The sequence below is a fragment of the Cottoperca gobio genome, chromosome 24 (assembly GCF_900634415.1).
Source record: "Cottoperca gobio chromosome 24, fCotGob3.1, whole genome shotgun sequence".
NCBI classification, from domain to species: domain Eukaryota; kingdom Metazoa; phylum Chordata; class Actinopteri; order Perciformes; family Bovichtidae; genus Cottoperca; species Cottoperca gobio.
This window is the reverse complement of record NC_041378.1, coordinates 4,766,870-4,787,998: the sequence shown is the minus strand read 5'-3', so window position 1 is coordinate 4,787,998 and position 21,129 is coordinate 4,766,870. Positions and strand designations below refer to the sequence as shown.

Below are 21,129 nucleotides of genomic sequence, written 5' to 3'. Positions count from 1 at the left end.
CAAAAAATCAACCAAACAACATCCTGCTGGGATCAGAGGAGCGGCGAGGGAAGCATGCCGTCTTTGTGGCCGAATTGGAAAACAAGGAGGAAACTCCCAAAAGAAACAGTGCATGGGTGAATACTCGTAATTAAAATGGAGGCCCACAAAGAGAAGTTTGGCCAACTGTGTCGACAGGAAAGAAAAGTCTCTTCTTTCTTTTCCCCCCGTTATTAATATAGAATAGAGTGACGGAGAAAACGCCATACGATTTAACTGAGATCACTGTTTGATCTCAATTCCCTCATTCATTCATTCATTTCCTTTTTCTGTTTGTCTCATTATCTTCCCACCTTTGTGTCTGCAGAGACATTAAGACCTGCACTGTGAAGGCAATGTGATTCACAGCTTGCAGAGGAGGTGGAGGAACAGGAGGGGAACTGTGGATGCTGTCGAAGTTGGTATCTCAGCTCCAGAAAACTGTCACTAGCAGATGAGGAGGCACACACACACAATCACCACACACACAAACACACACACGCACACACACTATTCTGGATACCTGTCATTTCATAGCATTAAGTAATATGGATAAATATGGATGCTTTGTGCCTCCCTCCCCCGCTGTTCGAGTGCAGTGCCCTCACATATAAAAACACATGTCCATACACACACAACCACAGGCTGATGTTTAGAAAACCAGCATGAGTAAAAAAACAGGTTTACATTGCTGCAAACATTAGAATCTACCTTGAGCACCATCCTCTCAGTATTAACTTCCCTGTTTCTCCACAAGATATATTCACCTGTTGATCCTCGTTCGGCTCCTCCCCCCTCCTCCATTCTCGACCAATTGGGAGTGGACTTTCCACTGGACCCGCCCTCTCCGACCACCTCTCGCCTGTCCCCAGACATCGGAGAGTGGCGGCTGCCTGCAAACCTGTTGAATGAGCACACAACTCAGAGTCAGCTGTTTTTTATCAGCTAAATGTGGGTTTCCACTTATTACAAATTCAGAGCTAGAAATAACGGAATAACAGAGTTGGAAAGACGATACATTTGACCAGAGGATGTAGTGGGTGGGAGCATTATAATACACAAAGACACAAACGCTATCACCTCACTCTCCTACACTAATGTTGTACACTGTTACAAATGAATAAATCAGCCTTCTAAATGTAAAACAAGTACTCCAGTAGAAGTAGTGTTACAAAATCAGGGAAGTTATTTTGTTTTTTGTTAGAAATACATTATACTGTCTAAAGATGAAAACCGCTCTTTGTAGCACTATAATATATCAGCACATGATCATACAATCATGAGAGGTAAAGACAAATAATACACATGTTTCTATCATTAATAACTAAAGATATACTTTTTTCTTGACACTGAGGAAATGTGTTTCTTCTGATATGGTTTTCTAATATGATATATCATCATTTACATAAAACAATACTCCCAGCCTCAGAAAAACACATTCCCTCTCCCCCCCCCCCCTTCCCCTCTTCCTTACTGCTCAGGCATGGACTTCTGTCTCCAGTGAGCGGAGCTTCCGGAGGCGTCACTGGAACAAGACAGGTTGCTGGGAGAGCTGCGATTGTGAGGGGAGCGACCCAACGCCATGGAGGACGCAAGACTGTAGCTCTCACTGCCCGGAGACATCCTGGTACACACACACACACACACACACACACGCACATACACAGGAACTGTAAGAATGTACAGGCACGTGGAAATGGAGGAACTTAAGGAAGAATGAAATAAACACAGCAAAATGTTCAAAGTTGTTCCTTCAGAGGAAATTCCATTGGTTGCTGCTTCCCACACAGGCTGGATGAAGAACATAACATGAATACTTCAAACCTTCTGCTTCACAATCAGCTCCAGACCCCATGGCTGCCCTTTGTGGATACACTAGCTTGCAGAATTTGGAATGATTTTTTGTTTCATTTCAAATGATGTATTATTATTTTAATGAAGAAATAAAAGGAGGTAATCTGGATAATCTGCCATAGAGTATGTTTCCCCCCCCACCCTCCTCCTTCTAGAAATATTGTATTCCAATAACGCATATCTAAAAAGGGAAGGGGCTCTAACCTCTTGGGGTCCAGGGGCCGGCCGTCACTGCTGACACTGCGTGGGATGACTGCGCCCCTCTCCAGCCGCTCAGCTGACAGAGTCTTCCCCACTGTGCTCCCCAGGCTGATGGCCCGGTTGGGCGTGTGCGGCTGTGGCGAGGCAGTCAGTGACTGCTGAGGGCTGCTGGACGTCCTCTGCCATTTGTTGTTGTTGCTGCGGAAGGGGAACTTGTATTCGAAGGAGCCGCTGTCGCTGCTGCTGCCCTTGTAATCTGCCACAGGCATCCGATAGAGCTCTGAACAGCCCCTGTAGAAGGAGAGGAATTTAGTTTGAGAAGAAAATCTCAAACATTGTGAGGGGTTGAAAAAGGTTTTGGATTTGTGACTATTTAAACATCCAATGACACAAATAAAGCATATCTGCACATACATATAAATATATGACTATGTGATCTACTACTGAACTTCAGGTATAAAAGGACAAAGATTATGTTAACTTATCTCTAAATAACTGAATATATATATTTACAACTTTATATATAACTTTAAGGAAACAACAAATGACGCCACCGCTCCCATCCCCACCTACCTGCGTGGAGTGGCGTCATCATGAGGCGGGATGATTACAACACGCACTGTCACCGAGGTCCGCAGGAGGTCGATCATCTGCTCGTGGGTCAGCGTTGCAACAGCAACTTTGCAGATGTCTACCAATCGACTTCCCTGCCGCAGTCCTGCCTGCCAGGCGTACCCGTACGGCTCCACCTGTTAGTAACACAGTTTGATGGCATTACAGCTGCAGCGGGGAGACGCTTCATTATTCAAACAGTTCAACGCAGATAGTCAAAGTGTCCAAGTTGTGTTGAATACAAATTGAATAAATAAATCACCATTTGTTTTTCCTACTGTGGGGTTTAGAGGAATGACCTGGCTTTTCTTATTCAGATATTTTGCAACCACACAGCACATCTAATATGAGGTAATTCATGAAAACCACATGTCATCTTTTTTATTTATTCTCCGTGTGCTTCCTTGCTGCACTTTACTTTCCCCCTGACTACTGCACTAGAGAAGAAGACAAATAAAAGGACAGTTTTTAAAGGTGCAGCTCAACCCTTGCAAAAAAAACGAGGGAGAGAAAAGGTGTAAAGATGTCTCCCGGTAATGGCTTGTTAAATATGAAACATGTGAAACCCTGTTATACTGATTACTGTTATACCAATTTTGAAAGCAACATGGCAAATTTCTCTCTCTGCACGCTGTAACTAATGATTCATTACAGTACAACACTTTAAATCTACAAAATAGGAACCAATCCAATAAAAGAGCAATTACAAGGGCAGATCATCACATTAACAGGTAGAGTACGTCTCATTAAACATAATCAGTGTCTTCAATGGAAACACGTGTTCTATTCCAATGGACTACATTTCTTTAGAGTACATTATCAGAGGAACATAGTTATGAGCGGACATATACCTCAGCCACGATGCCTTCATAGTTCACGTGGAAGCCGAGCTGCCCCAGGCCATTTCGACGAAGAGTCATCTCTGATGTCTCACAGCCCTTAGTCAGGAACTGGACATAGGGAGGGCAGAGAAAGTACACATGAAAGATTCATTTACACAAATGATCAGAAGAGAGATGATGAAAAAGAGCCAAACAGGTCAAGAGGTGAGCGGGGGAAAAAAGTGAAAAAGGACAATGAATGTATCTGATCTTCCACAGCCTCAATTTTGCAAAAGCAAACACTAATTTAATGTGCATGTACATATTATTTATTCTGTTCTAATGTATTCTTTATATTGTGTATTGCATTTACTCCCATCAGTGGGCAAGAATATCAAAATTCAACCAAACTGCTGAAACTCTGAGAGCCGGTCAGGAAACACTGCTGACTTATAATCTTCCCGTGGGACGGATCCACCTGTGTCTGTAGTCCGAGCAACGTTACGTTAGTTTGTTTATTGGACTAAATCCAAAGTGGCAGAAACTAGAAAACAACCTGTATATTCGTCTTCCCGGTGGCCTGGAGAGCAGCCGGCCGGGAGGAGGAGAGAGGTCAGTCGGGCCGGCACTTTGGCAGCTGCTTCCGTCAGATGGAGCCCCCGTCAGCGGCCGAAGAGACTTGAGCTCAGCCAGAACAAACCTCAACCACCGGCAATTAGAGCGGGCTGGTGGACCTGAGGAACGGCAGCAACAGGGAGTCTGCAGTTCCCCGGTGCTGTGGCTGAACTCGAGCTGACCGCTAACTGAAGCTACGCCGTTTCCCGGCAAGTGAGGTGGTGCGGGTGGTTTTTCTCATTTCTAGCCACTCTGAATGTAATCCAATAAACAAACTATAAAACAGACACGCAACATGGCTGTAATATTTACAGCATGTACTTACAACTGTATTTCTCCCTCTGGTCTGAGGTCAGACTGGAGCTACAGTGACTCACTATCACCTCTAGAGGAACAAGTGGTATTACAGCCTGGACGGAGCAGAACTAGTCAGTCAGACGCTGATTTCAGCAGATATCTCTGCAACACACAGAGACGTGTTCGACACAACGTCAGCACTGTTACCTCTTCACATTCGGTTCATAATGTTAGTTCATTGTTTCAATGTTTTAAGTTTGAATTATGGCATATCTTACACATTGAAGATGAGATTTTGTAAACAACTTAAGTGATCCCTAAGAGATTTAATGCCATAAATAAACATGAACTAGTGCTCCAGCTTAAGCAGTACACCTCTCACTAGTGCATGCATTCATTAACACACAGATGACAGAAATGACAGCAGGTGTCTCTCTTGTTGAAACACTTTAGGCGGTGTTCACACAGAGGTGAGGACACTTTTGAACTTCATGTTTTTTCTTGGAAGGATGTGACTATTCAGGCGGGGAACGCTGTTAAGTGCCTGTCGTTCTTTTTCACAGGGAGTAAGATGGAAAAGTTGAAGAAAAGGAACTACAAAGTGCCAACATCACCTGTCAAACTGCAAAGGCCAACCAATAAGTTGACAAAGCATCTGGTAAAGCCAATCCTTATTTCTGACTACTTCATTGTGGTCAGTCACAACTCATCCCTCTCTTCTTGCCCCTTGTGACACTCCTGAAGGCTTCACCTTGTATTTCTTTATCTTAACAGGGACGTAGCAAAAACTCTATTCAAGTGAAACTCAAAAGGATGCGTGAATAAATCATGCTGCAGACTGGCAGCTGATATGAATTGTTATGATGCTCTCTGATGTTTATGAATGTGTGCGTGGGAGAGAAAGAGTACAAGAAAAAAGGGAACGATAAGGAACAAACAAGAGGAAAAAAAGAGAGCAAAGAGAGGAGAAAGAAAGAGCCCAAGGCCACTTCCCTTCCTCGCTCTGGCACCGAGGTAGTACAAATGATTGAAGATTAACGCCAGATGCATGAAATGCAACATGAAAGTGATACATTTCTGAGTACTGAGCCAAATAACACTATGTGTGTTTTCAAAAATGCTTGTATGCAAATCAAAGATGGTGGACTCAATCCAGGTTATATAAATACACAACACACAACACACACACACACACTTTGCAGGTAGGAAGAGGCTGGGGAAATGAAAGTATTCTAAAGCACTGATGATTGCATAAGAATACACATTTCTTCCAAACCAGTTTCCATGGAAACAGCTAAGGAAGAGCCCGCACTACTTCACTGTGTGTGTAGGTGTATGATGAGCCATTAGAAGTATGTTGTCCAGAGGTGTTTCTGAAACTCCCTCAATAAGCTGAGACCGGTAATGAGACAGCAGCTTTGGCATGTAGACTCAAACATGTTGTCATTCTGGCAGACTGACAGCCAACAGCAAATAGTAGGAGAGACTGAGTGGGTCAGATACATGATCAATGGCAGCCAACAGCATTTTAGTCCATTGATCTGGTTCCTCAGTACTCGTCTACTCACAAGAATTAAAGCAGCAGTTGGTAACTTCATTAAAAATAACTTTATTCATATTGCGTAAACTGACAGTAGTGTATGAGACAGATAATCTGTGCTCCTAATGGCATTTGCAAGATTCCACCACGCCGAACGAAAACAACCAATCACAGACGAGGAGACTCTAACGCAGCGTCAATTACTGTACTGCCTATTTCTTGTCTCAAATGTTTTCAGAAAGACATTTTAGTGTACTGTTTAGCTGTACAATTAGAACGTTTGTGACCAGGCCGCCATGTTGAAAACAGTCGAGCCAAAACCAAGCACCGCCCACCAGCCGGAGCAAACGTTGTCATTTTACAGCCAAACAGTACACTAAAATATGTTTCTAAAAACATTTGAGCCCAGAAATAGATAATAAAGTAACAGAATCTCGATTGATATTTGATCAGCGCTGCCTAGTTTGATCGGAGTTTATGATTACAGCGATTGACACCGTGTTAGAGACTCCTTGGCTTATCTTAAAATGCCTTCAGAAGCACTGGGGGGGAGAGAGGAACACGAGTTTTGTTGACAGATTATCCGTCTCAGGCACGACTGTGCCACTTTCAGCAAATATGACAAAAAGTGTTTTTTAATAAAGTCACCAACTTCAGCTTTAATGTTTGCCATTATTCCAAAACATTTTTGCCAAGGGCATTAACATAATATAGTTTTCAGTGTTAACAAAATGATATTTCTTTTGTAACCCTGTAACCAAATGGGTTGCATTACTCACTGCTGCACGCTGTTGGGAGACTCTGAGCAACTGCCGAACTGAACTAATTAGATTTTAAATGGGTAGTTGCCATGCTCTGAACTTTGAGAGTAGAGACCAACAAGTGTCAGAGATTGATATAACTGTGAAGATGGAGAGAACTACTTATTAAACATATTACAAGCAAGATCATGTTTCAGAGTGTTATTATCAAAGCATGCTGAGCACACAACAATCCCATGTGTAATGTATTGGCGTGCGTGTCTTCTCACCTCTAGACGTTTGACCACCTCTTTGAAATCCTCAGTGTTATTACTGATACTCCTCAGAGACGCACTTTCTCCCCGCTCATAGAAAATCCGCAAAGACGCAGGGCTGCTTGCCGTCCAGCCAATCACGTCCTTGGTGGCACAGTTAAACACCACAGCCTTGGCCCCCTGGTCCAACAGGATGACAAAGTCATTGGAGATGGACAGGAGGGCCTCCAGTTCCCCTCCGGTCCCATGATCCTCAACGTGGACGAGCCAGGTCACCGCCCCCTGGCTGCGCAGCTCTGCCCCTCCATACGGCCGGCTCTTCTCTTTTTTCTTGTGGGCCAGTGAGATGAAAGGGAACTTTCCAGAGGGGTCGATGGGAGTGCTGGTGGTGTGGCGCTCAGCTAGGTCGCGTAGGTACTCCTGGCGTGTTCGGGTAGCCATGGCACGGAACTTGTGCGACTTGTGGGCAGCATTTTCTGCATTTATGACCTTGGCCAGCAGGAAGTCCCGGAACACAGAGGACTTGGGAAAGGTCACGTCTTCTGGGATAGGGGGACCGAAAGAGGGCACATCTTTGGACCGAGTGACAGCCACACTGCAGAGAGAGGAGCACACCAGGAAGAAAGAAGAGAAGAATTGATGGTTAATAAATCAGTTCCAGTATTGACCAACAACTCGGCCCAGTTAGGGGTTATAGGGTGGGTATATGTTTCTGACATCATAGATTCTGTGGTTTAGATTCAGTGCTTTGTTACACAATAAATCTATTGAGAATGTCCCACCACATCCAAGCAAGTATTTATGTCGTTAAGATTTCAAATTAAAAAAATTAAAATGCTGCCAGATTCTGCAACTGAGTTTATGTTTAATATAAAGTCTCACGCTGTTTTCTCACTCAAGTTAGGGGAAGATAAAAGGCACAATTCTTGACTGGTGCTTCATCTGTCATCCCAGACAAAAACAAAAACATTCAAAGGGAATTTTAAAGTGGAAAAGGCAGCAGACGTAGTTCCAGTCTTTCTCCTCTTGCAAAAACTATATTTTTGGTTTCTGCTTCGAATTAGTTGTCCAGTCTACTGCTATCGTTATCTGCCTGAATGCTGTTCAAAAGAAGTATTGACACATTTGTTATTGTGTGGAGGTTATGTATGCCTTTTCCTAATCCTGCAGCATGTACAGGACCTCCCTGTTTTCCCTGCTCTCCACCTCCCTCCTCCAAACTCTTCTCTCCTTTGATTAAGTCTCTGGAATGGCCTTCTGAGGCTGTTTGCCCCGTCTGGTATGTCAGGAACTCAGATGAGCAGCCATGGAGAGGAAGGAGCGTTCGAGGAGGGGGGGAGTACTATTCCAAATCTCCTGCCCAAAAACCCCAGAGTGAAGGAAAAGGAACATGTGGCTGAAGACTGTGCGGGACATTATTGCTTACTGGAAAAATAAACAGCATTTTTCTGTTATGTGAGACAAACAGACTCAAAAACCTGATCTGTTGAACGTCTCAGTCGAAAGCAGATGTTCAAAAGAAGCACAATGTCACATGTCCAGGTCACAACCTCTTCATGACCAAATGAGCTCAATCAAAGATCCCTCTCAGGTGATAATTAGCGATACTGGAAGTCGGAGCCCTCATCCCACACATCCCTGCTGACATGCACCGTTTTGTCTAATAAGCAATTAAAGTCAAAATGTCACCCACATATTTCTAAACATACCTCGGAGACCCCCTGTCCTCACCGGAGACGCGGAGTGTTCAATTATACTAACCGTCAAATTGTTGACACATCATTATCCACCTTTCCTGGTTTGACTGACTGAGGTAGGAGAAGAAACTACTTTTGTTCTGGTTGAAAGAGCGAATGCACATAATTCTATAGCACAGTGTGGATACATATGTACTGAAGTAGGACAGTAACGCTTTAAGTCTTTTCAATATGAACCTTATTTCAATCATTTTTACAGTCACCGAGAAAGATTTGGATAAAAATTCAAAGCTCAAAAAGTTCATTTTAAACGTTTTGCCTTGTGTGTTTGTTCCCGACTGCTGAGTTTATACCACATAAGAAACATATTTTGTCCCTAGAGGTTAAAAGCTTTACTGTACTTCTCTGTAACTTTGTATTTTGAATTTAAAATGAAGCATAGAGTGCACCACACACTTCATGCAGCAGGTACAAATCCTGGATTCTGTGATATCGTAAGTATGTAAATTGGATTTTGAATAACTTGAACAGCCAACATTAGTAGATGCATTGCTTAATCCTGAAGTTGAAACACTTCCACAAATGGGAAATTCTGGAGCCCTGAACACTAAATATATTTGAATTGTAATTAGATCAGCAGGTTGATGTAAATGTCTTTTAAAGGCTAGTTCCATTTGATATGCAAAGAGCATGCAAGTACTTGAATGTTCTTCTTTCTAGTTAAAAAGGTCTACGTTTCGTTTGATCCATATGTTAGATATTAACAATGGATCACATGACTATGTGCATGTGAAATGGGGAAGCTCAAAGTCAAAGTCCAACAAAACGAAGCCCAGAATTGTCCTTTTAAACAGTTTTCACCTTGCAGCATACTAGCATATAAAATCTTAATTTTTAAACCGACAGTTTATACGAAGTACAAAGTAAGCGACACAGTCTCGAGGCAATATTCCCCTTTTTGTAGATGACAAATGAGCCATGCAGGGTATTTCAGAGAGCTGAAGTGGTTATAAGCTGGCTGAAATAATGGTTGAAATCAAAAAAAAGGTGACCTTGTATTCTTATTCTTGTCCATCACTACAAACATCACATTACACCGGAGCTCTAAAAGCACTTGTACTGATCTCAAAAACCTGTGAGCCAGTCGAGCAAACACCTGTGACTCATGCAAGGACAGAGAGAAGCGATGGAGAGAGAGAAATAGGAAGAGGCGTGAAAGCCAGAGAATAAGACTGAGAGGGCATAAAAAAAAAACTGAATGAGAAAACAAGAGAGATTGAATGAGAAAAGAGGATGAGGGTGAGAAGAAGAAAAGAGAGAGGGAAAGGAGATTGTAGTGCAATGGGGGGGTTTTGCTGGGCTGTGTGGCTTCCGTGTGATCCGCATGGCAGGAGGTTTGGCAGTAGAAATGAAAGAGCACATTCCTGTGGTTTCAGTGATTTGTGGTCTTATAAATATCTAGTGTGTGGGCAGCTCCGCTCTTCCAGTATCCACGACCTGCTGCCCACTGAGGCAGGGCAAGAAAAAGAACATGTCAATACCTGTTGGGAGTGGGTGGCTAAGAGGTGTACTGTGGATGTGGGGAAGGTGCATACAGCAGTCTACTTGTGACACCTAGTCCTAGTTAAACAGAATTTAGGTTTGCATAGTGGCTGGGGCACATGTGTTGAGGTGAGAAAAGAGGTAAGAGGTCAGGGAAGGATTTTGTTTTTCAGGAAAATATATACTGTATATTCTAAAATAGTCATTTAGGCTTGGAATGACAATTTGATTCAAAGTTAGACATTTTGTGACGCTACTACCTACATACCCTGAAAATGATTTCAATGGGATCTAATAGTGTTAAAAAAAAATGTTATGTCATTTCACAACACCCGTAATAATAAAAGAAATCAACCTGCGTAAGGAACTGAGTAATTCTTAACACCATATGAAATGTTTGCACAGGGAGTCACGTTCAGTGTCACCGTTACCTCGTACGATGTGATGCTTGTTTGTTTAGTCTAGTAAAAGTCTCATAACTGTGATGATGCATCTATGTGGGAGAAAAAGGACATTTTCATGTTAAGTGTTTGTTTGCAATGACACAATGTCAATATATTGCTTTGAAGAAAAACCCCATCATCTTTGCTAAACATACAGGAGCAGCAGCAGCGCTGAAATATCTGAAAATAAAAACCAGGTGGATATATGAGAGTGGAATTATATAATAAATAAATAAACGTTATAACCAATTAGCATCAGAGGTCGCTTTAACTGAATATTTGACAGAATTTCTTTTAACATTGACGGTGAAATCTGAAGGCTGTCCATCATTTGGATATGAACACTGAGGGTGATTCACAGCGGACAGGAGGCTTTGGAGCGTGTCTCCTCCCCTCCTCCTCCCCCCCCCTCCTGTCTGTGAGGTGCAGCTGCTCCACTGGTTCAGCACTTCCCTGGTTTAAATGTTCCGTAACTTCAAAACGGTGGCTGAAGCGGTGGCGGTAATTCTAGTCTCCAGTGTGGCAGCAGAGCGCCGCGGGTTCAGCCTTCAGACCAGAATTAAAACATCCATGAGAAGTCCTGTGTCCGAGGTGAAGACGGCAAAATTCATTTCGTAGAATTGCTTTGTGCATATTTGTCCGTTTAGGCGCAATGAGTTTTTCGTGGCCTCCCCCGTCACTGCAGGGAAAACAATTAGGAATCCGCTTCTTGAAAAGTGTCTTTTTGCTTCATGCTCTTATACATGATCCAAAAGCTTATTCTGTATATTAATTATAAAAATGAATAAATGAAAATTAAATGCTATTAAATATGTGTTACTACCATTAATATTTAAAATAAAAAATGACAGATAATAATAAATTATGATGGAATTTTTACGACGAAAGTGTAACGTAACCCTGGTTTACATTTATGCATGATATATTGACTGTAGTGGCTCGTGGTGCCGGGACAAAACATTTACTTTAAAGGGATGCCGTGGTTCTAAAAACGTTTGGGAGTCTCAGCGAGCTACACAAACTAAGTGTACGCTGTATTTCACCTCCCTGTGTGTGTGTGTGTGTGTGTGTGTGTGTGTGTGTGTGTGTGTGTGAATGTACACACCAAACCTTCAAAGCATTTAGGTCATGCTTACTCAGTGCATAAGGACTCGTAGTCAGATCCCCCCGTGGAGGGTTCGAATTGGAAATGTATTTCTGAAAGCTGAGGTGAAATAAGTTCTTACTTCAGAATCACAGAAGGCACGTGTAAACAGTATGTGATCTATATTCACTCTACTGCTGGGCTCTTTGTTCGCGTGCGTGTTGTTGCTCAGTAACGAAGTAGCCCCATGGGGGACAATTAAGACCTCACACAATGTGCTCAGACAGCAATTAAAACAGCCATTAGTGGGAGAGGGAGGAAGAGTCACAGAGAGCGAGATAAGAAAGAATGGCAGAAAACTAGTTAACAAGACAGAGGCAGGAATACACAGAGAATGAAATGTCCTTCACAGCTCAACAGGCAGAAAGTTCATTATTTCTTAAAAATGAGTCCAGGCTGGCACATTGCATTTCCTATTGCATATCTCTGACAATGTGGTAATAAATGGTGAGCTGGTGAGAGGACTCTCACCACTCACGGCCTGTTCTATGATGGAGTGATGGCACTGCAACCGTTTGAAGCAGCAGATAAGAGCATTATTGTTTCAGCAGTGATTCATGAAGAAAAGTAATGTGCATACTTAAAATGCATCTATTTCCCTGGCTTCAATATGAGATGACACGAAGGCTGCCAGAAGAATTCATGATCGTCGCCTATCAGTCGAATAAATAAATTGTTTATTGTGCATTTTGTCTCTTTTTTGGCAAAAAGATTTTACTCAAAATAGTGTAGGGAGGTGGAGAGAGATAACTGCACAGAATGATTTAAAAAGGCACTGAATCATGATATAACTATTTAATATTTATAAATATCAAGGTTATCATGACACCCATTGATGACACATTACAAAAGGACTACCTATTATAAAATAACTTTTTTTGCATGAATACGTTCAAAATTAAGAAACACTAAAAGGTATCTTCACAATTGAACATAAAGTAAACTATTTTCTTCTTCTTCTTCTTTTTAACTGTGCTGCTGCTTAAAACACCATTAAGCTAATGCCTAATTGTCATTCGTAATCCATTTTACCGCCTCTTACCAGCTGTTAAATTGTTTTCACAAGCCATCAGTTAAATAATTGGTCTGATAATAAGCATTTCTTCAATCACTTATTTAGTCACATACATTCACACGCTCCTGCGAACCTTGTGGACTAAAGTATTGGCTTTTACAAAATCATGGAATACAACACAGCAGTGATTTCCTGCACTGTAAGTGAAACTAGTTTTGGTGCTGAGAAATCAAGCGTACGCACCACCATATGACGGCTCGATAAACACACGGCGAGTATCTCACCTGTAGGAGCTGTTGTCGGAACACGGGCTGTGAGCACGCACGACCACAAAGACGTGCTGGAAATGTGAGCGAATGTTTTTGGGGGTGAAGGGGAGCGCTCCGGGTTCCTGGAACACGATCGTGACAATATCATTCCCAATATGCCGCTTCCGCAGTAACTGGAAAAAGACAAAGAAAGCACGAATTGAGTTTTATTAAACTGGATATCTAGAAAATACAATTGCTTCTAAAAGACTTTTGAATTTCATGTTTACAGTATATATTAATAGCTGCAACTTGCTCGTGGATATCAAGACTTATGTGTGTTTGCACTGTGAGCCCTTTCACAAACCTACCTGTTGCTTGTTGTTGGGTGTGTAGGGCAGCATGGTAGACACGTGGAACATGATCTCATAGTCCTTGTAAGTGGTGTACATGGAGTGGGTGCCCGTCGAGTCAGCTGAGGGGTAAACATGTCAAGGGATGTGATTGGCAAAGGTCCAAAAAAGCAGGAACATTTACAAAGTGCCACCACGCCCGCCCCGATCATTTACCATTCTCATATATTGTAGTGTTTGTTTGTGTGACTGGTGGAACTTGCCAGATGCTATCGTTCTCCCTCTCTAGCACCACACATGGGGCTTAAAGACAGAACTTGCTATAGCTCAATAATTATTTTATTATCACAACCTTCTAGACTTTTTATTCTTCTGCTAACATTTGCCCTGTAAAATCATATTCTGGAGCAGATTCAGAAAACATTTATATTATATTATATATTTATATTAAGTAAGAATGTTTATAAGAATAGTGCCAGTGTACAAACATTTTAAAACTGTAGCTTCACGAGGTAAAACAGATTTAGCATTAATCTTAGTAAAAACATAAATATCCTTTTCCATTAACAACTACTGCTTTCAGATATGGAAGAGTGTTTATAACATTTGCAGGAACACTGACATACAGCATGCAACTGAAAAACCCTTCAAAATAAACAGTATGCATTCATTCTCTCTGAAATTCTCCATTATAAATGACCATACTATGAACACGTTTAACCCGACATTGTCTTTATGTTGCCCAATCTTCCTCTGCTGTGAATGCTGATCAGATGGCCCTGTGTTCCCTGAGCTCTTAACAGGCTCTTCCCCTTAGAAAGAGCCACTGCATGTTAATAACCAACTCCAAAGTCTATTGATGTGCTCTATTCAGAGAGCAAAATAGTCACAAGGTGTTTAAAAGGCCGTACTTAACCTAGCGAGATTACCTTAATTAATTACACCCTTCAAAAGTGACTGGGGGTGTTTGTCTCACAGAGCATTATGGGGGATGACTTAATTGATATTTTAAAAAGTACGGAGTTAAATATCAAATTAGACATCATGTAGAAATCAATCTCGTCTATAGCAAATACAGAGGTGGTCGGAAAAAAAGGAGAGAAGAAGAGAACACATTGTGGATCAGTTTCCCCAGTAGGATAATCCGACACCAAAGCCATCTGTCTGACATTAAAGGAACTTTTGTTTTTAAGGCCGTGCATAGAGAGGAAGCACAAGACATTTCCACCTCACATTGCACGTCCTTATCCTAATATAAATGACTCATTACTGATGATGTCAAACGTGATTTGAGATTATTTGAGAGGGCATTTACATGTAGTACTGTAGACGATGAAGTGTAGAGTTGGTGTGCACACTAGGCTGGTTTACCCACAGTGGCTACTTCTCCTCTATTGAAGAGCTCGGCTCTGGATCTGCTCTAAACTCAAGACTTAAACATCCCACTGCGGCGGAGTGCCTTTGCACAATCTGCTTTTTTCATAAATGTTTTTTTAAAATTATTTTTTAAATGACATGGTGCAAAAAAGACAGAAAATTAGCAACCTGTCTTGATGATTCAAGTTTCTTGATGGTAATGAATTGTAATTTTAAAAATAATGATTACTACATAATGTTTTCAGAGGCCATATGTTCTCCAAGAAGAGAGTGCTCCCGTGAACTCCGACCCCCATGGTGGTGCGCAGAAACACATACCTTGATATACTTTTCTCAAATTATTAAATAGTTGGGACCTCTGGGATGATACTATGCTGCCACTTGTGTATCACTTTCACATATTACAGTCTTCCTGATATCAGTCCCAAACGATCAGCGCTTCAACCAATATGAATATTACATAACAGGTATTAAACATAAGCATCATGTCAGAGGCGTTGGTCACCTCCTGCATGCCACGATCCATCAAATGCTTGCTGGGCGACCGAACACAACACTTGTTTAATCAATGAGATCTTCTACATACTGTGTGTCAATCAATTTGTTCCCTGTTGCTGTAGATTAGGCATTAGTTTTAGTGTTAGTGTAACACCGTCTGAAGCTTTTTCCACCGTACTTGTAGGACAACATGACATTTCTCTGCATGTACGTACTTTTGGCGTCCAGCTGGGCCCGGTACTTGGTGAAGCCTTTGAGTCTAACCCTCTCCCCGAGCAGATGAAGGAACTCCTCCAGTGCAGGACCAGCTGATTCATTGTTGTACATCTCCTCCTCGCTGCTCTGGCCTGCCATGCAGTACATCACCCCCACTTTCCGCTGGAAACTCAACTATGGAGAGAACGGAGAGCGTTGCAATGAAAAGGGGAGACACTAGTATATTACTGTGCAGAAATCATGTCAGAGTAACCATGTTGACATTTTAGGGAGAACTCATGCTGGCATTTTATGAATAACCACCTTGGGTTGTCATGCAGTGATCGTGGTGCCATTTTCCAGACAAATCATTTTGACATTTTCAGCTTTTGATGATTGCATCAGGGAGTATCACAGAGCTTGTTTTGTATTTTTCTCCTTTTTAAGGTCGAGATGTGCGTGTGTGTGTGTGTGTGTGTGTGTGTGTGTGTGTGTGTGTGGATGAATGGATGAATTAGGCATAAATATAAAAATAAATAAATAATTCTGCTCCACAGTGAGACATCCCCCTTTAGAAAAATAAACTCCTACACATAACATGATTCATAAAACACAAATGGAAAGATGTGTCTTTAGTTCAAAGAATGATCAATTGTGCTGAATGGATCATATTTTTGAGAACTGATAATGACAATATGAAGTGTGAGCAACTACTGTATTTTTACTGAATGGATTGCAGTATAAAAATATATATATGAGTCAAATACATTATTTCGGATATGAGTAATCAAAGTCACCCATTAAAACTCAATTTTTCCTCACTGTGTCTCCTTACCCCCTGCTCATCCAGCTTCATTAGCTGCTCGGTGACCTTAGGTGTGTTGAGTGCCAGGCGCAGGCAGTGGACGTTGAGCTCAGGCACCAGGTACTCCAGCACCTCTTTGAGGGGCAGGCCTCGAGCGAGGCCATGCTTGGATGTGGAAGGTACTGCATCTTCCAGGATGGAGCCCCTCAGGGTATTCAGCTGGAGACAGCAAAACCAGAGGCAGGAGAGAAAAGGAAAGAGGAAATACAAGGATCAGGACAACAACTTATATAAATCTCATTCTCATTGAGCTTGAGTTAATCATTATATTTTTGGTGACCTGCATTGTCTTGGTGTTCTTTATGGCAGATGTGTGGATCACAGTCAACAATCAAAATCGTACAGTGAAGCCCCACTGATGTACTATTAAAACCTGTGCTGCTTGAGGTATGATCGCAGGTGTGGTCCAAAATACAACAATGGCCCATTCATTTAGTTTGTTTTTCCATTGATCAGTAGGTATAAAATACTTCAAGATTTCTCTGGGTCAGTTTCGTCACAACTACTGAATACAATGTGTTAAACGTTATCAAACACTTCCCAGTGGGATTTTATCTTTAGAACATATTGCACTGCAGTACTGGAGATGCTTTGTCACAATAACAGAACCAGACTTAGTCTAACTTAGTTGATATTTGCTGTTTGAATACTTCCTGTGTTGGTTCGGACCATTTTTGGTTGGGTCCTTCCATTTCTGCTCCATGTGGTATGCTGGTGTAAAAATCCCCCTATAGCTAGTAACAAAAGCAAAACTAGCTGACCAGCCATCAGTCGAACACTAGTAAGTCTATGATTGGAAAACTACAAGGAAGCCTGTGGAACGGCATAAAGGCCTGTGCAAGGAAAAGATGGAAGGAAAGATAATCATAGCCATCAATGCATCATGGGCTTAACATCGTTCATGAAACCAATCTTTCATTCTATAAAATCCAGGCTAAAACCTGATTCTGCCAGACCATGTTCTCTGCTAGTGCAAGGGAAACAAAGTGTAGAAAACTGTCTGGCAAGGCAAAAAAAAAAAGAATGCATGTAGGTTTTGCTGCTGTGCTTTCCACTATGAAGACTTTTAAGCTAAAGGCTAAAACAAACTCGACGAGGACAACCATGAATAAATCAAGAGGACTGTAGAAGGACCGGGACCTGAATATCCATCATTAACAAATAAACACAGTTGGATATTCGTAGTGGTCCCATGGCTCTCAAGAATCACTTATATGTTTTGTGTCTTCACATAGGGGCATATGTAGCATAGTAGGCCAAAGGCTGGTGCCCTCAGGTTCAAACAAACTGAAGAGAAGGACTCTCACTGAAGAGAGGACAATAGCCATCCTCCATGGACACTGGACTTATCTCTTCAACATCAGCACATCCCACTCACTCCCACACGGACACACACATATATGTCTATACCTGCCCAGCTCCCCATTCTGAAAATAGCAATTACAGAGGAGAGAGGGAGTCATGAGAAGGAAAGAGAAATAGAGGAAAACACAGCACAGTAGGTCGTGCGTCATCCCAAGAGATTGGAAGGGCTATTACTCATAGTGCTCTTCAATACGAGAGCAATGCCTTCCCTTTTCTACTCAAATATCTTTGGCACTATTTTAGTCTCGTTTAGCTGTGAAATGGCACGGCTCAGTCCTTCACAGATGAAGGCTGACAAAGATGGTAGGTGGGTGTTCAGCTTAGAGAAGGAGGACATGGATCTTTGGCACTAGAGTGTCTATAGGAGGGGATGGCAGCAAAGCCGAAGAAGGATTCACACAAGAAATTTTGATCACTGCAAACTTCGGATCAAGCAGTGTGAATAAACAATTGGGAGAATACATTACAAATTAAATCAAACATAATTTGAGGTGGTGTTAACGAATGGCGGCGGAGGCATCTAAGGTCTTGAGTTATATCTGACAACCTTGAGATGAAGCTTTAAAAATGTCTCCCTCCAACTGGGTTTTTCAATAAGCAAGGATGTGCGCTGATCCCATATTACTCCTACACAGTTTGAAATCATAACGCTTCTCTGTAACATCACTCACAGAGAGTACAGAGTGTACTACATATTGACACATTCATGGGTCCAGAGGGAACAGCTACAGATACAGTGTACCCTGGTGAATGGGCAGATCAATTTAAAACAAATGAGATTTCACACCAATCAACAAATCAAGCTAATGAAACACAATAGATATCGTTATACAGACGTCATGTGTACTTTTCCATGTACCTCACTCATTCTGAAGATGACCCTGAAGTTGTATTGCTGGCCATGCTCCTTGTGTTCATCCAACTTCTCCCTCCTCAGACTCACAGCGACTGGGCCCAGGTTCTCATCGACCCCCAGGTAGTTCCAGTGTTCTAGGGGTGAGGAGCAATGGGATGTGAGGCATGGATGTAAAGAAAGGGATGATGTGAAACAGAGGAAGAAATTACAGAAAGGAAGGGAACTTGGGAAATTAAAGGACGGTTTTGCCACTTTGCCAAAGCTCAATTATATTACTCTAATGTGGGAAGGAAGGACACAAAAATTACCCTGGCATATAAAAAAATAACTTAAATAATACTTCCTTGTCTGCTTGCCAACTTTCCTCTTACTCATAGTGAAATACAGGATGCAGCATTTGCATAATACTGAATATTGTGCCAATTGTCTAAAACAAACAAGCTTGGCTGGTAGCAGAAAACGGAATATTCTCTCCCAGGAGTAGTTTTATTTGTTATTATTATTTAAATATACAGTGAATAGTCAACAGCATTTAAGATAGACAACTTCCACACCAGACAAGGAGAAACATATCAATAATCAAGAACTATGAATCTAGAGAAGCCCTAACGATCCTATTTTGCTCACCTCTGAGGTAGAAGTACTTTCGGTAGTAATAGGTGCCGAGGTCAACATGTTCCACAATGTAACGTTTGGACCTGTCAGCATGTTGGCTTGGCCCGTCCTTGGAAGCCTCCAACACAGCCACACCAGCGTTGGTAAAATTAGTAGTGAGGGTGGCATCCAAAGGTCCTTCCTCTGTACTGCCTGAAGAATTGCTTGAGCTCCCACCACTACCTATGCTGCCCGGCTGGGGGGATGGAAGACATGGAAAAGTAAAGTGAGGAAGATGACAACCATGTTGTTACAACATTATTATATTTAATCTTCAGCACATCTTCAACATGCCGTAATAATCAACTTTTGAGTAATCTTCAATCTTGGGTGTTTTCAAAATGTCCAGAAAGTTCAGGAATTAATATTGTAGACTGCAGTATTAAGATTAAAATTGAAGAGCCTAGATATATTAGATATCATTTTCAAAAAATTAAGACAAATAACCATATTTAAATATGTATTTTTATAAAGTCTAATCTTCCTATTCTTGCTGAAACCCTACCTGTTTAGCAGAAGAGATGTTCCTTTCTCCCTCTCCACCAATTTCATTCCTGAAACAGGGGCAGCTGAGCACCAAGTCATTGCTCTTATCATCCCCAGGGTCCAAGGCAGGGTTGGTGCCGTGTCCTCCTGCCCCCTCCTTGCTCAGCTCCTCTTGTGAGCCACAAGGTGACCCATACACTCCACTCTGATTGGAGGTGAGGGAGGACGTGGCTGAAGCAGAGGCAGCAGCAGCAGCCGAGGCACCGGTAGTGGTGTTCTTGCGTTTGGACCCAGATTGCCGACTATGGATTGCCTCGTTGAGGTCAAATAGTAGAGACTGGATATCAAAATGGGCAAAGCCTTTTTGGCATGCCCAAGGTTTGGGAGGTGGGCCACTCTCGTCCCCTTTCCCCCCATCTTCAGCATCTGAGCCAGCCCGCGACGAGTCACCCTCCACCTTCACACTGCGCAGTTTACGAAATATGGACTCTCCACCTGTCTCCGACTTTGACCTCCTCTTCAAGTGCTTCTCTCGTTCCTTAAGACGACTGGCAGGACTACCTCTTGCTGGACCTAAAGGTCCATCTGGCAGGTCCAGCACAGCCTGTTTTGTTGGGGCCACGGTAAGCAGCTCTGTTAGCTTCTCTGGGGCAGGGCTTCGCTGATCAGGGGCCTCAGAGGACTGGTATCCCTTTAGCATGTCAAAGAAGCTCTCTCCTGACACACCATGTTTATCTATGGATGAAGTGCTGCCATACTCACGGTGCATGGGTGTCCACCCGGAGAAGGACCAGCCCTCATTGCCATCCACATCCAGTTCACTGATAGTTATGTCACTATTACTACGCTGGCGGATGCGCCTCATGCCTTTGCGAGGTGACCCCAGATAGCCATCTGGTGACAGGAAGCGATTGTCCTTTCCCTTGCTCTGCATCTTGTTCTTTAGTGTGTTGTGGATGTTGCGCAGCATAGATGAGTCCTGTGGGCTTATCAGGTGGCCCAGCTTGGCTGACAGATTGCTGTGGGCTGTGACGGCTATCCCCCCCCCTCCTCCTCCTCCTCCTCCTCCACTACCTCCTCCTCCTCCTCCTCCTCCTCCACTGCCACCACTACCACTACTTCCTCCTCCTCCTCCACTACCTCCTCCTCCTCCTCCACTACCTCCTCCTCCTCCTCCTCCTCCTCCCATTCCTACAAGTCTTTCTCTATCTCCACTTCCTGATCCTGAAGAGCTGGTGGTGTTGGTAGAACTAGGTGAGTCTGTTTCCACTGTGATATGCCATACACCCCCTCCTCCCCCATCTTTTCTTGGGGGCCAATCAGCCACACGAGCCCGAACCCCCATCTTTGGGACACCAGGGTTGGTGCCGGTAGTGGTGGAGGAGGAGATGTGGGCGCTCTCACTGCGGGGTGGTGGT

General features: G+C 42.7%; 1 protein-coding gene across 1 annotated transcript in view; it reads right to left on the bottom strand.

Moving 5' to 3' along the window:
* Positions 1 to 20,725, bottom strand: part of sipa1l1 (signal-induced proliferation-associated 1 like 1) — a 31,221-nt gene extending 10,496 nt beyond the window's left edge. The window contains exons 1-13 of the mRNA XM_029425705.1: positions 19,731 to 20,725; positions 19,199 to 19,421; positions 18,575 to 18,705; positions 16,321 to 16,509; positions 15,506 to 15,680; positions 13,434 to 13,537; positions 13,099 to 13,256; positions 6,989 to 7,568; positions 3,537 to 3,635; positions 2,647 to 2,822; positions 2,077 to 2,364; positions 1,493 to 1,642; positions 786 to 919 (exon numbers count right to left, since the gene is read on the bottom strand). Coding sequence (XP_029281565.1) covers positions 786 to 919; positions 1,493 to 1,642; positions 2,077 to 2,364; positions 2,647 to 2,822; positions 3,537 to 3,635; positions 6,989 to 7,568; positions 13,099 to 13,256; positions 13,434 to 13,537; positions 15,506 to 15,680; positions 16,321 to 16,509; positions 18,575 to 18,705; positions 19,199 to 19,421; positions 19,731 to 20,681 — 3,358 coding nt within the window. The 5' untranslated portion in view covers positions 20,682 to 20,725. The remainder of the gene's footprint in view (positions 1 to 785; positions 920 to 1,492; positions 1,643 to 2,076; positions 2,365 to 2,646; positions 2,823 to 3,536; positions 3,636 to 6,988; positions 7,569 to 13,098; positions 13,257 to 13,433; positions 13,538 to 15,505; positions 15,681 to 16,320; positions 16,510 to 18,574; positions 18,706 to 19,198; positions 19,422 to 19,730) is intronic.
* Between the last annotated feature and the right edge of the window lie 404 nt (positions 20,726 to 21,129).